Source organism: Phytophthora cinnamomi (genome assembly GCF_018691715.1).
Source record: "Phytophthora cinnamomi strain GKB4 chromosome Unknown Contig21, whole genome shotgun sequence".
Taxonomy (NCBI): Eukaryota; Oomycota; class Peronosporomycetes; order Peronosporales; family Peronosporaceae; genus Phytophthora; species Phytophthora cinnamomi.
The window spans coordinates 1074532-1087193 of NW_027150954.1; the positions used below are offsets into that span (position 1 = coordinate 1074532).

Sequence of the window (12662 nt, forward strand, 5' to 3'; positions counted from 1 at the left end):
ACAGAGAAGCTTCCAGACTTAACTCTGAAGCCTGGAAACTCAATTTAGTGTCGTGTTGATAAAGCAACCTTAATTGATGTTCGTTCAATCGCTTTCCAAAATTTGTACAAAAACCCTAGGTTGAAGAACCTTCTGTTGTTCGATTTTATTCAAGTGTTTGAGTTTACTCGAAGCGCTTTTCATCGTGTACCAAATTGGTACTACCAATGAGACAGTGCAGCTCTTCAGCACCAACTCCCTATCGAAACTTCCTTATTTCATGGTGCGTATGTTGAAATGAGCACGATACTGTAGTTGCTTTCATGGTGCACTAAGTCTTGTATGATCAGAAGAGGCTTCCTTGAAAACATGATTTTGGGTTGTCCACCCATTCTCCCAGAAAAACCTTGCATACAGTCGCAAGAGAGCGCAAGTCTGTTGTGACTTGTAGTCATCATGATCAGGGTTCGGTAGTAGACCCAAGAATAGTAGCGTTAAAGTGCTATATCACTACTAATTAGTAGTGCTATGCTATAGTACTGGTGGTTTGGCCGACTAGTAATGCTAATTGAATAGTAGAGAGAAAAAATGCCATTAGCAGTACTAGTTAGCACTATTATAGTTCCCCAAACTTCAACCCATGTGAGACCTTCGAAGGGCGCGAAAAATGGTGGCTTCGCGGCCTCCCCCACTCGCTCCGTCGCTCACTTCTCGTTTTACGGATCAAGCAACACACCCATGAAGTGCGATGAGATCAACTGCCATTGGAGCGAGATAGCGGAGACATCCCCTCGCCCTGGTTATGGCGGTCAGGTACATCACTTGTGCAGCAATGAGCTCTGCACGCAGCCATATGTCTACCTCTCAAAACGGTAACAATGTTGAAGTGATATCTTCGCGTATGATCTGTTTCCTCTAACACTTTCTGAATGCAGGTTCTGCATTCGCTTGCATGTGGGCAGATTCTTCGATACTGGCTGTGATATTTATAGGAGCTCACAACAAGCAGCATATCCGGTATCTCATATTCATGCGATGCCACCGTGACAGATCCCGCGCAAGGACACGCTGAGAAAGATGAAGCATTGATGGGTGGCATTCCGAATTACATCGTTCACAAACTGCCTAAGAAAGGAACTGACTCGGTTTGGAATGTGGTACACCTTTTAGAGAAGCCTACCGCCTACTGGGGCAAGACGTTCACGCACATTTGCCTGCTGTGTGTAAAGACGAAGACATGGCAAGATTCGCAATGCCGTGCTGGCAACGTGTCTAATGTCAAGACTCACGTGGTATCCAACCACAAGCAGCAAGAGTTGGCGATCCAAGTTCAGCAGTATCGCCTGAGTCTCGCCAATCGCTTCATGGTACAAGTATCTCCCAAAGCAGAAGAGAAGCGCCAAGCCCCTCCCAAGTTTCGTGAACCGGCGGTGCAACCTAACAAGCGGTAGAAAACGTGGTGGAAAGCTCCGGTGACTCAAGAACTAATTTCGGGCTATATTTTGCGATGGCTGATCCGCGACGGTGCGTGTGCGATTAACAGATATGCTAAGCGATTGTGGATCTCATCGATATGCTTTGGCTATCAAGGGCTGGCGCACAACATGGTAAGGACTCCGGCCTTTCATGATACCCTAGTACCCGAACATCGCCATCCAGTCCAGCAAGACCTACAACAGGACCCTTCGTTATGAGCCCGCTAAGGACATGGACTGACAATGAGCTAGCGCAACGGCAGCTAATATTGCGCCACAATCGTCAGGAACTGAGGCTCACGGAGGAAAGCAAGCGAAAGCTGTGGTAGACGTCAAAATGGGTACACAGTGCTAATTAGTAGTGCTAATTAGTAGTGATACTACTAACTCCAAAGCCGTTCTACTATAGTAGTAGTAGTAATATTGGATCAGAGTCTGTTAGTAGTAGTAGTAGTATCTCTAGTAACTCAATAATCTCACTGTCAACAAATACCCATGCTCGTTACGGGTCATGAAGGCTCTGAATTTTAACAACCACTTTCGAGTTGGAGATCAGCAGTATCAAGAGATGTGGGGCCGGTCTCATCGAGAATGGCCTTGCCTTGGCAATGCCTCTCGATGATCAAAGCTGGAAATAGGAAAACTCATGTGCCATGATGGCTTCAAGCGGACGACAAACTGTGACCTTTAATATTTGCTAGAAGAGCTAACTAAGGTCTTGCGTTTCCTATGCTAGTGCGCTGCTAGCTCATTTGTGTGTGGCAGTCTATTTATTCATTCTTCTTATCCATCACTACTTTATCTGCAGGTAGCAGGGGAATTTCCTAGCGGCATTGCCGGTTTAAGCTATTCGAGGGGGGATAAAGGAGCCCAGAAATCACGCCGCAAGCTCACTATTCAGTTTTCGTGACAATACTTCGTCTTGGAACGCTTTCACTTGGAATTCGACTATTACGGATTAACTCGACCAGATGGTCAGCCATGGCAATCACACAAAGTGGCATGGATGCCATATCTCGGTCGGTTTTCATGCCCGTTATCCTCGTGTTGGACGTGTGGATATTCCAATCCCTGGTGACGGTGTATTATCCCAAGCTGCGGGAGCTGCGCGTGTGGTCCCTGATGTTGGCCGCCTTCCTGGGGTTTGCAAGTTTATTCGCATGAGAACCGAGGAGTGGCGCTGGAGCGCAATGACATCTCGGAGACGTGTTTGCAGTTGACGTTGGTGGCCCAAATTTCCCTCATTGGCCACGCTGTCCGCAAGAAGGTCAAGCTTCGATCTATTCTCTGGCTCACCCGTGTAGCGGAGGCCTGGTCGTATTAGGATGGCTCAACGTGCTTGGTACAATTTTGGAAATCGTCAATGTGCTTCAAGGCAATGACCTCAGCATGGCTGGAAACGTGCTCGAAACGACCTCCCTCATATTCGCGATGGTGTTTCGTTTGTACTACATATCGCTCACGCACGGCTTTGGGCTGTGATGGCGCAGCGCAAGCTCGAGATGCTGTTGTATGTATATCGTAGTCTTTCACGAGCTCCCGTGCATTGAGATCTACACGGGCGTCACGTGAGAATTCGCCCAGGGCATTGCCAACCGCGTGCTTGTCGTGGCGTGCATAGCGCAGAATATCCGTCACAAGGCAATCTCCAAAAAAAGCAGCAACAAAAGCTCCACCGTTAGAAGCAAGCGCTATAATCCTTCTTCGATACAGAAGCAGCTGTCAGCACCGACGCCCCGGAGTCTAACTCTCGGGTCCACTTTAGCCAAACTTGGATCATTTCCAATCCCTAGTGACATCATCAAGATCGCCGTAACCTCTATAAGAGAGTAGGGCAATGCGTAGCTGAAGGACAAATGCTCATCTATTTTGCACAAAACTCTTGATTTCATTTCTAAATCAAACAACTTGCAAGCTGAAAGTTGTCATTTTTTTGCGATTCACGAAAGAATACGGGGCGTGAAGATCCACCAAATCTTGCGTCCGACCAATTTCAACTGTCTTAAGCACTCGAGCTTCGTTTCAGAATAACAAGCTGAGGTAAGACACCGAAGGTGGTGAGCTATCCATTCCGCCGGGTAAGGCTCAGTGCATTATTTATCTATTGTATATACAAGAGGCAAGGAGCGCGACGGACAAAACAAAAACGGCGATATGAACATGAAAGGCTTTTGCCAGACGATGACATGATGTGACTAATCTACACGAACCTTCGGCAAATGTTGGCCTTCGGATGATCAGAGGCCGATGGTGATACATTGCTTTCATCGACTACACAAGTTGAGTTTTAGATTTTAGATTTTAGATTTTTACCTCTTCGGTCGTACAGATTTCAACCTTTCAGCAATGGATTTCACGTGACCACAGCTGATAATAATCAAGTCAAGATGAATTCCACGAGCGGTACATAAGAGCAACCGAAACTTCGCCCTCCCATGGTAAAGCGTTAGGTTATCATCAGAGAAGAATAGATCCGAAATTTGGATTCTAATTTTGCATTTTCACCGCTGAGCACATCAGCATAATATTTCGATGTGCTCAGCGGTATACGAATATATTATATTCGTGGTTACGGTTGGGTGGACCTGCTATCAATCGACACGGTCTATACGTTAAGTTGACTGATTTAACTTCACTGATCATCAATCCATAGGTACTTACTACAACAGAATGTTTCAGCGTTCACAGACTCAATCACACTACCAAATACCTCGAACCTTTTACTTCAAGATGCGGAGATTTTGGCGATTTCTGGCGGTGCTTGGTAGTTCCGGAACATTTGATGTGATAGATTTAAACGTCGACGTCTGGGTTGTCAGTGACGCCAGTCGAACGGGAATGGCTGCAATAGAATATTTTTATGCCTTGCCTCTATTGATTTCCACGAAACGCCAGTATAGTTCTCCAGGATCATGAACGGGTATTCGTGGATAACGAAGACTACATACAACAAGATATCGAGCGTGCGTTCGAGCAATACATTATAAAACCCGCTTGTGAGGGACAAGTAATAGAATCGAAACCCAAGCACGAAGATACGAAGATGAGCGACGCCGATTCGAGCAATTTTCCAACCAAGTGGAGCACGTCTCCTGAAATGATGTTGGCAACCTTACCGGTAGTCCCCTCGACATCAATCCAGACCAGCACAACTAACGCCTCCGCGACACACGTGAATCAGAAATGTAGCGGAGTTTACCTTTCGTGCACACAGCACGGCCGATCCGAGAAATTTGCGAGAGGAACGTGAGCTGTAAACTTGTTTCGGAGATGTCGTTGAGCTCTAGAGCCGTTTCCTTGCTTTCGGGGAGTACACTTGAGTCGTAAAGCCTAGGAGGACGCCAAGAGGCGAAGTCGGACTCGGGGTTCTTGTCTCCACGAGTATACACTGTCACGAGATACTGGAACATCGCCGAGTCACGCACGAGCATTATCGGAATGAATAGCGTCCGAGCCAGCGGGTCCATGTCATCTTGCGTGAGAGCCATAGTATTTCGTCTTCGGGTGTTGGGGCTGTAATAATTCAGCCTGTTGTCCCGCGGGCAAAAAGGGCTAAAAGGCCGGGAACCAGATGACATTTGAGCTCCTTGCTACGAACAGGAGTGACGAGAGGCAAAAGATAACTCGAGAGGACATCGCAACTGGCACAGAACCGAGTTCTTACCCGGATAAATGCTGTGCGTTGAAGATTTATCGCTGACCCGCGGTATATTTCTTGCGCAAAGCCAAACGTAAACTTTTCGTATCAAAACTAGACGAGAATACGGGCAACACTCAGTTTAGAAGAACATAACTTGCGAAGTTCGTTGGGCCTCTTGTGTTCTGAACGATGTCACTGCTGTATCTGTCCTTTGACCATGCAAATCTCCCAGACGCACAAACAAGTTGACCAGGGTGGCGATTAAAGAACTAATTCCTTGTCGTCATGCACTTTCGATACTGTGGAATCACGGATCACATTGCGCAGAGGTTTTTCTGTGCCCGCAAGTAATAACGCGTAGTCTAAGTCCTAACATTATGGCACGTGGTGGCTATCCTTGGCTGCCTCACTTTGTAGATATCAGAGCATAGGGAAGGCGACGTCTTCGCGTCGTGATCGCGGCGATCGTTAGTGCCCACCTCAACTAATACGAACATTTTGAACGTCCGCCCTTTTGACACTTCAAAGTTCCTTTGAGCAGGAATTCATTGTCCGTCCAGCAAACTCTGGAGTGAAGCATGATGGCTTAGGCGCGGCGCCAAATGGTTTGTGACTTCTTGCCTCTAGAGGTCGGTTTTACCAGCGCAGCGCTTGACCCAAGCAGCTCTCCATGCTCGTATTCACTAAGGAGAAGCAAAACTGTTGGTATGGCATGCGCGGACACTTCTCTTCAGCCGGCTGTCGACCTGACGAAACTGAAATTGCAGGGCACTCACTCGCTAGTGCGTCCAGCGAGCGCCGAAGCTGCTGGCCCGTTTTGGTGACGACTTGGCCTGAGTATTACCGCGAGTCACGGAAGGCTGGTCGTCATGCTACCCACTTGACTTCCAACGATGCAGATGGTTGGCGCGCGGCACGACCAAGGCGATCTAGGTGAAGGTGACAGCGCTTACCAACTGAAAGGCGGACGACGCCTTTGCCGATACCATCGGTCGTGCCGCTTTCGTTCCAGTTTTGCTGCCCGGACAGGCAGCCAGGCACTTCACGCGCTTCAACAACCCGTGACGACATTTTTTGTGGCGTCTTCGGGCTTCAAAACTAGGTTTCGGACGGGCCAGGCCTCGCTCACTTGCTAAATCGCCCGCAACCGCACGTGACAGTCGAGAAAGTAGCGAGAACGCAGCTCAGGCGCCCAAGCAGGCATTTCAAACAAGCGAGAGTTAGCGTTGGGGCTTCATTGTCGAGCCCAGCACAAACACGTGACACGATTTCGAGCTCAGACAGCATGTCTCCCGCCAAGAACGGCATCGCGATGCCGAAGTTGGAGCTCGAGCGCCACGATGAAAAAATGATGCAGGAGTTGGCCGCTACCCTTTTGCAGCAGAACCTGGAGCAATACAGCGAGTTGACGGTCACACCTGATGGCCATCCAGACTCGCGCTCTTGGGTGTCGATCCAGAAGCGAGAGGGTGTTCGCGTGTACAAGGAGAGCACCCGCCTACAGCAACAGCAGCTCAAGTCTCAAGCAGCCACTGGAAATGGTTCTGTCAAGACGGCCAAGGTGCCACCGTCGCTGCTTCTCATGGGAACAATTAAGGGCAATCTGGATGACGTGCTGTACGCTTCAGCAGCCTCAACTACCGAGGCGATGTTGACAAAGTCAAAGTTTATTGACGACGGAGCTGTCGACTGTAAGGTGCTCGCACGCATCGTGGAGCCTACCATGGCAGACCCGATGCACTTCCTCAATGTGACCTGGAGATACTTCGCGTTGTCCGAGCCGCGCGACTACGTGTGTCTGGATGTCGCTGGTTGGGGTACTACATCGCGGGGTGAACAGGTTGCATATCATCTCATTCACTCGGTTGGCTTTGATGCGCTCCCAAACTTTGACCACAAAGGGGTTGCTCGCGCCAACATGTCGGTTTGCTGGGTCTTTCGCCAACGAACTGCCTCACTTGTCGAGTGCTACGCGCGAGGATTTTACGAATTCGACACGACCAACGCCATGCTCAACTCCATTTCGCTACACGCGATCGCGTCTCAATGGGTTTCGTGCGTTAAGCTCGTAGCGTACTCTCAAAGCATGAAGCTGGCTCGGCTGTTGAACTGCGGTAAGGGAGCTATCACTTCCGACGGAAGTGAGAGCGATAGTGCTGACGGTGGCGTTAGTCACTACGGCGGCAACCCGTACAACCAAACCATGTCGAGCTCTACCTCGAGCTCAAGCAACTCCGTCGTGCTACTGCCTGCACCGCCAGAGCCGGCAAGGGTACCGGCGTCACGATGTAAGCTGTGCTGTAAGAGTTTCCGGTTTCTCGGAGCATCTCGACGCATCTGCCAAGCGTGCGATGAAGATGTGTGCTCCCGTTGCAGCGTGAAGGAGACTCTGGTACTGTTTTCTCGCACTCGACAATCGGTGCGGGAACGCAAGAAAAACTTTTGCAAGCAGTGCGTGGCGGACGCGATGAGAAGCGAGGCCGGTGCTGTGGCGAGAGACGACTTTGTCTCAGCCTCGCAAGCTCAGCACAGTTGGTAAGTTGGGGTGCAAATTTGTATCTCGTCTTCAAGTGCTGAAGATTCCTGCTTTGAGGTATTTCCCCCACTGAAGTATATTGCGCGCCATCGCTCGGTAGCAAGAGTGCTCTCGTGGCTAGGACTGATTCGTTGGTCAGGCCAAGAGGAAGTTCGCGCAGTATGAAAGTCTGCAGGTGCATTCCAAGCAACGATTGTCAGCTTCACGTAGGTGAAACTCGCCGTGGAGGTGTTGATGAACAGTGATCGGGGCTCACTACCTTGATCCGTGCGGTCCGTGGAATGGCTACCCTCCGTGTCTACGAGTAGTGTGTGTATACGTAGGTGTTTACAACAGTTTGGTTATTCAACAACAATAACTAGCGACGCCAGGCACTTTCATGTTCGAACCTGTTCATGTGCACCTTGCACCAATGCATGATATACGAAGACTCCAAACGCACGCCGGTAACGAGCAAACATCTCTGCAGAGGGTATTCGGTGGAGAAAGACGAGTATCGGTAATATTGGATGTCAAGAGCATCTGTGTTCCGAGCTCTAATCTATGCGAACCCACCTTCGGTCTCCGCTATCTCGCGCTTAGGCGGTGACCACGCTGTGCCGCTCTCCTCACGTCCATATTGGAAGACTGGAGGACAGCCTAGGTAAATGGGCCGCACGACTGGCAGTGACTTCGTTGCCTGTCTGCGGTAGACTCACGCTCGACTGGTGTAGTATGCCAAGGCGCTACTGACGAAACGCCAAGCGCATGTGTCTCCGGACATCTCGTCGCTACTGCTCCAGAAAAGCACAGTGACTGAGCGCAGTAGTGCGGCTGGCGCAAGCAAAAACACACACACACACACACACAACATCTACGATCAAACCGTGCCAAAACCGTGTGCACTGTGAAGCAGTCTCATGGCATTAACGTATGCCTCTCTATACCGATATATCACTTCAACTATCGTCGTTGCAAGGGATTTCCAAGTGACTTGAGCTGAGTATGCGGTCGGCAGATATCCACCTTCTGACTCGATTCGAGTCAGAAACCAGGATACTTTTGTCTGTCACTTTTGGGCCGCATTGCTATTAGGCGCTTCCGTCTAGAGTGCACGCGCAGTTCATCGTGCATACGGCATCGCATTGCATACGAATGAGGCGCAGCGCGCGTGGCCGGAGGCGCCTCTGCTGTGCCAGTATCACGCGAATAAGACTGCTCGGAGAAGAGGCGGGCGGGCAGGACGCCACTGTGGCGAGCGCGCTCGAGAAAGTATCTCGCCCAGTGTGAGTCGCGCCGCTGCACTCAGCCGAGTCTTTTATGCATTTCCGCAACGAGTGCCTTGGCTGCGCTTCGTTCGCGTGACGGCATTCGCTCAATTGCCTTCGATCTCAAGGAGCGACAGGATTTGGATCCTGGTAGTTTTGGACCGATCGGTCACGCTGCGGCGTCAAGTTTGTGGCGAGAGGTGGGTGTAATAGGCCGTTCAAACGCTCCCCAGGGCGCCTGCATGTCATGGCGGTCTCCTACTTGACACACTCCCTCCCGGAATCTGTCTGTTGTCGCCGGTTCGGCCGTTCTGTGGCTCGGTAGCGTAGGTGATAAGTTTTACCAGTCGCTAACATGGCTTGTGGCATTGTGGTTTTCACGGCGTACTCCACACTCCGCAGGGCGATCGACCGCGGAGAGTCTCGAGATCTGCACTCAGTCACACGTGTTTGAACGGTCGAGCAGCGAGCAACCATTCCGGAGCCACCGCCGACCACCACCATGTCCAAGGACGACCTGATGGTGCAGTCGCTGCCGCGGCTGCATTTGTCGAGTCAGGATATGAAGGCGATCCTGGAGTTGTCCGTGAGTTTGCTGGAGACGAACCTGAGCCAGCAAAAGGAGCTGCGTCTGACCAAGGATGGCTTCCCCGACTCGAGAGTTTGGAGAGAGATGCAACGCAAGGAAGGCGTGCGCGTGTTCAAGGAGTTCCAGTCGCAGAATTCAATGCCGAGCGGAAACAGCGCAATGTGCATGAGGGCTGGGATTGCAAACCCAGACCAGTCGGGCATGCCCTCGCTGTTGATGCTCGGCACGGTGGCAGGCAGTCTCAACGACATCATGTACACGTCCATAGCAACCAGCACCGATTCCATGCGAGCGCGCTCCAGGTTCGTGCAAGACGGCATCGTGAACAGCAAGGTGCTCTGCTGCGTGGAGAGTCCGTCAGCAGACGACCCATTCCACACGCTCAATGTCACGTGGCGCTATTATTCGCTGTCCGAGCCACGTGACTATACGTGCATTGAGGCAACGGGGATGGTGCCCAACGACAGTGGAGAACTGTTGGGATTTCACCTCGTCCACTCGCTCGAGTTCGCACAGCTCCCAGTGTACCGGAACTACGGCGTCGAGCGAGCCAACATGTCGGTGTGCACGTTCTTCCGACAGAAGACAACGACGCTCGTCGATTGCTACACGCGCGGGTACTTCGACTTCCACTCGAACAATGAAATGCTCAACAACATCTCGCTGCACACCATCTCGACGCAGTGGCTGTCGATGGCTCGCTATGTCGAGTGCGCGCAGATGAAGAAGCTCGTGTGGTGGATGCGGATCCGAACGGGCCGAGACTCTTTTGCCAGCAGCAGCCAGAGCTCCAGCTCCACTTCTTCCGGTGGCATCGCTGGCATCCGGCAGCAGTCTCGACCTCGGGTGCAAGCAGGGACTCGTTGCCGCGTTTGCAGCCGCGGATTCGGTGGCTTCCTGCGCACGACGCCGCGAGCCTGCGCCTGTTGTGCCGAGTGGGTCTGCAAACGCTGCTGTGTCAAGAAGCAGGTGTGTGTGGTGTCGTCGCACAACAAGAGCAAGGTGAACGACAAGAAGCTCGTGTTCTGCGCTCAGTGCATTGCTGAGGGGGCCAAGAGCGATGCAGCGCTCATTCTGCGCGAGGAACTCATCGGTCAGCGCTCGTCATACTCGTCCACTCGCAGAACCACAATGGAAACAATGGAGACTCTGGACGACTAGACCTCATAGGATTGTGCATCTTCGTAGCACACAAGACAGCATAGCTTCATCATGGTAGGAATGTTGTGTTTGAGTGGGGCCATCGACTGCGGCTGAATATATTGAGTGGGGTTTGTTTTGTGGTTGGATTGGATCACACGACATGCATTACTATGCCAGTGGCGGAAGGTGCTCGCTCGCAGCTCCCGATTGACACCGCACACAATCTATAGGCAGTGGAAAGCAAACTAGGCGAGGCGCTTATTCCTCAATCGTCTTGTTGCGCATCTCCGACACCTTGAAGCCGGGCATCTCGAAGGACGTTGCGAGCGCGTTCACGTCGCGACGCAGCTGCTTGACGTCCTCGTGAGCCTCGGCGGCCTTGACGAAGTCCACCAACTTCTTGCCGCTCGTGGCCTGGATCTCAATGCACAGCTTCACGGCGCGGTCGAGGAACTCGGCCACCTTGACGAAGTCAGCCTCCTTGAAGCCACGGCTCGTCAGAGCGGGCGTGCCAACGCGCACACCGCCCGGGGTAAGAGCACTACGGTCGCCCAGCACGGCGTTCTTGTTCAGCGTGATGCAGACCAGGTCACACAGCTTCTCGAGCTTGGAGCCCGTCACCTTCTGCGGACGCAGGTCCCACAGGATAAGGTGGTTGTCAGTGCCGCCCGTGCACATGGAGTAGCCCAGGTCGGTCAGGGTCTTAGCCAGCACCTTGGCATTAGCCTTCAGCTGCTGCACGTAGGCCTTGAACTCCGGGGTCTGCACCTCCTTCAGCTGAGCGGCAATGCCAGCAATCTGGTGCTCGTGGGGGCCGCCCTGGAGAGCGGGGAACACGGCGTTGTTGATGCGGGGCTCGAACTTGCGCTCGTCGCGGCGGAAGAAGATCATGCCGGCACGGGGGCCACGCAGAGACTTGTGGGTCGTCGTGGTGACGATGTCGCAGTAGTCGAAGGGGCTGGCGTGCTCCTTGGTGGCGACCAGGCCGCTGTAGTGGGCCATGTCGCACATGAGCAGAGCGCCGTTGTCGTCGGCGATCTTGCGGAAGGCGGCGTAGTCCCAGTCGCGCGGGTAGGCGCTGCCACCGCACACGATCATGGCGGGCTTGAACAGAGCGGCCTGCTCGGCCAGCTTCTCGAAGTCGATCAGGCCGGTCTCGGCGCTCACGCGGTAGGGCAGCGACTCGAAGTAGACGGACGTGGCGGACACGGCCTTGCGCGTGTTCTCGGCCTTCGAGTACGTGTAGAAGCCGTGGGTCAGGTGGCCTCCGCTGGGCAGGTCCAGGCCCATGATGCGGTCGTGCGGGCGCAGCAGCGCCGTGTACACGGCAAAGTTGGCGGGCGAGCCCGAGTAGGGCTGCACGTTGACGCCCCACTTGTCGGCGTCCAGGCCGTAGGCCGTCAGCGCGCGCTGCTGGCACAGGATCTCGATCTTGTCGATGATCTCGTTGCCGCCGTAGTAGCGCGCGTTCGGCAGGCCCTCGGCGTACTTGTTGGTCAGGCACGAGCCCAGGCAGTCCATGACGGCGCGCGACGTGAAGTTCTCCGAGGCGATGAGCTCCAGGCACTTCCACTGGCGGTTCTTCTCGGCCTCGATGAGGTTGAAGATCTCGGGGTCCTGCTCCTCGATCGTGGCGTTACCGGCCTGTGTGGCAGGTAGAGAAGAAGCAACACGGCAAAGGGCGTCAGTGGCTGGGCTCTGCGCAGGAAGGAGCAGCGTCACGCCGCCGCCGCTGTGCAGGAGAGACAGCACGTACGAGAACCATGGCGACGGAGTGTGTGTGGCGGGGGTTGAAGCTGCTTGGTCGGGACGGAGCCAAATGCGGAATGCCGAGTGCGCACTCCAGGTCCGTCCCGGCGCGGAATGGAGACCGCAGATTGCAGTGATCATCACTCTGGCTCTGCCAATCGATTTGAGCGGGGTTATACGTTGTGTAGAGGCTCTGGTGTATTTATTTGGATTGACTGGAAGTATGTGTGTCGCACGTATATTTAAGAGCGGAGGTTGCGCCGACGGCGCCAGGAGCTGGGCACCACGCAAAATGTAGCCATGT

At 52.9% G+C, this 12662-nt stretch overlaps 3 protein-coding genes across 3 annotated transcripts; 2 read left to right on the forward strand and 1 right to left on the reverse strand.

Moving 5' to 3' along the window:
• Positions 1-6379: 6379 nt before the first annotated feature.
• Positions 6380-9331, forward strand: IUM83_03615 (Para-aminobenzoate synthase; the record flags this gene model as incomplete). The annotated part of the gene is made up of 3 exons (XM_067927633.1): positions 6380-6905; positions 9032-9077; positions 9280-9331. The coding sequence occupies 3 exons, from the start codon at positions 6380-6382 to the stop codon at positions 9329-9331; spliced, it is 624 nt and encodes a 207-aa protein (XP_067795553.1).
• Positions 9332-9379: 48 nt separating this feature from the next.
• On the forward strand, positions 9380-10627 carry IUM83_03616 (FYVE-FINGER-CONTAINING RAB5 EFFECTOR PROTEIN RABENOSYN-5-RELATED; the record flags this gene model as incomplete). Its single annotated transcript, XM_067927634.1, has 1 exon — positions 9380-10627. One exon carries the CDS (start codon positions 9380-9382, stop codon positions 10625-10627), a length of 1248 nt encoding a protein of 415 aa, XP_067795274.1.
• Positions 10628-10867: 240 nt separating this feature from the next.
• Positions 10868-12374, reverse strand: IUM83_03617 (Serine hydroxymethyltransferase; the record flags this gene model as incomplete). Its single annotated transcript, XM_067927635.1, has 2 exons — positions 10868-12253; positions 12366-12374. The coding sequence occupies 2 exons, from the start codon at positions 12372-12374 to the stop codon at positions 10868-10870; spliced, it is 1395 nt and encodes a 464-aa protein (XP_067795275.1).
• Positions 12375-12662: the final 288 nt, after the last annotated feature.